We start from the raw sequence: 2,385 nt of genomic DNA, 5'->3' as shown, positions 1-2,385 counted from the left end.
ATAAATGTTAAGAGATTTATGTGTAAAAGGTGTAGACCGACAAGGACATCATGTTGTGTTGCATTTTGCAATGTGTAAAAGGTGTAGACCGACAATGACATCATGTTGTGTTGCATTTTTCAACCCATCAAAATTCTCCGTAATAGTCGGATGGCTGTAACCAAATACCCCATGAGTGTTGGGGTCGAGTCTTCCCGAGAGTCAAAGAAGCTATGCTCCTGACTAGAAGGGTGTGCTCTTCGAGAGTCAAAGGAATAGATTCCACCCGAGAGTACGCATGACTTGAACCTGCGTCATTTTTGTGTATATTTTTTTTTTAACAATATTACACTCATATAAATTTTAGAAAGAAAAAGAGTTCGCAAATGAGTTCTACAAATCAAATCTTTTTTATATTTTCTCTTTCATACATTCTTTATACATAGTCTTTGATATTTTTTAATTTAATTAAATCATTTTAGTTGTTTTTAATTTTTTTCACATTTTATATAGGGTCTCACTATTATAACGTTGTTTTAAGCCGCTTTAATAATTTTTTAATTTTTAATGACAGTTTTTTTGCCCTAACTAGTAAATTCCTTGGATCAACCACTATATTTGATTATGTTTAATATAATTAGCTAGTAGCTAGAGTTCATTTTTTTAAAGGTGTGTCAAAGTAATTGTAGTTGAAACTTATGGTTAGTAATTAACTAAAATGACGCGGATATGAAATGTAACAAAGTATAATAATGAAAAAATATTGGTAATTTCATATTTTATAATTTCAACATTTAAAGGTCATGTTTTCATTAAGTTTATAATAAACTTCTATGTTTTTAACAACATAAGTTTAATCTCCTACAAATTCTTCTAAACTAGTCCCCTAAAACACACGTTTCCGCTTGCATTAAGTACCAAACACACTCTTCAGCTTGCATTGAGTTTAAACAGGATTGATCTATCTACAAATATAAGAATTGTTAGCAACCAAGATAAACAATTCAGTCTGAAGTTGAAGTTCCTTGGGTGACTTCTGCAAATCTCGATCTACTACGCAATGTAAGCTTCACAAACTTCTCCGCACAGCTCATAACACAGTTCTCCTCACGTTTGTTTAATGTTTTTCGATAAAAGGTTTCAACACATTCTGTAAAGCATTTCTCAACAATCCCATTGTACGTTTTCAAACTAAAAATATAAGATAAAAATACATAAGTATTAACATTCACAAAATGTTTACAAAAATTACTTATAATGACATTGGTACAATTGAGGATTGCTACATAGGTTTTGCATATATCTAGTTTAAAACTTTGGAGATCAAGAATATGAGGAGAGCAAAAACTGCCCAACCGCAATAATTATAATTATAATAATTATTAGTATAAATATTTTTTTGTACCTATCGATTATCGATTAGAAAAACTGCTCAACTGCCCAACTTATTATACAAGAGGTTTACGCACTTAACAAAGATCCAATCCAATTAAAAATAAAAAATAATAATAATAATAATTAATAATAATAATAGCAAAAAAATTATAATAAATAATAATAAATAAATAATAATAAATAAATAATAATAAATAAATAATAAATAATAAATAATAAAGAAAAATCAAAATGTCGTTCCCTTAACGTCCGACTGCAACAATATATCAATTGCATCGGTATACATCGGTATACATGAGAACTATCACTATAGCTTCACACAAAGATGTATGCATAACTTAAGAAAATAAATAAATAATGCATAACCGGCTATAAAAGCATGTGAAGCCATCAATATAAAATGTTGTAACTTGATATCTGATTTAAGTCAAAAAGTCACATTAACTATTAATTAATTAATTAAAAAAATAAAGACTATTAATTTATCATCTAATTAAAACTGTTACATACACGATAGTAGAGAATATTATGTGAACCTGTCACTAATTTGGAGTTGATCGATAATGGCTGACATTCGAGCTTGATCTTCAGGTGAAAGAGAACCCAAATCCCCACCGATCATATTCTTGTCCATTTTCAGAACTTATTAATTTTTTGGGAATTCAATTGTGTGTATTTATTTATTTATTTAGGGTTTAAGAAGATTGCTTTTTGTCCAAGTTGTTGAATTGGGGGTTTAGTCTAGAGACTGAACAATAAATGGGTTATAAGGCTTTGTTGGCACAATTTATTCGGGCCTGTAGCTGAAAAGGCCCATTTATTAGTTAGCACAAATTTATAAGGCTTTGTTATCGGTATTTATTTGTTGGGGCAATCACCTATTTACCCATTTTTTTACCCCTTTCTGAGCTGGAACCCAAAAAAAAAAAAATTTGGCTAATTGCCCGCGCAAGGCGCAAGAGACCTTGCGACCTTACGACTTGCGTTGAGGAAGTTGAAGAACATGTTGAA

The 2,385-nt window shown here is 30.0% G+C and overlaps 1 protein-coding gene across 1 annotated transcript; it reads right to left on the bottom strand.

Annotated features, from left to right (window-relative positions):
• Positions 1-983: 983 nt before the first annotated feature.
• On the bottom strand, positions 984-2,008 carry LOC139852135 (mitochondrial import inner membrane translocase subunit Tim9-like). The gene is made up of 2 exons (XM_071841360.1): positions 1,911-2,008; positions 984-1,170 (listed from the first exon to the last, which is right to left on the bottom strand). Exons 1-2 carry the CDS (start codon positions 2,006-2,008, stop codon positions 984-986), a joined length of 285 nt encoding a protein of 94 aa, XP_071697461.1.
• Between the last annotated feature and the right edge of the window lie 377 nt (positions 2,009-2,385).

This window comes from Rutidosis leptorrhynchoides, chromosome 6 (assembly GCF_046630445.1).
Source record: "Rutidosis leptorrhynchoides isolate AG116_Rl617_1_P2 chromosome 6, CSIRO_AGI_Rlap_v1, whole genome shotgun sequence".
In the NCBI taxonomy this organism is placed as follows: domain Eukaryota; kingdom Viridiplantae; phylum Streptophyta; class Magnoliopsida; order Asterales; family Asteraceae; genus Rutidosis; species Rutidosis leptorrhynchoides.
The sequence above is the reverse complement of the archived record's forward strand: the minus strand, read 5'-3'. Positions and strand labels throughout refer to the sequence as shown.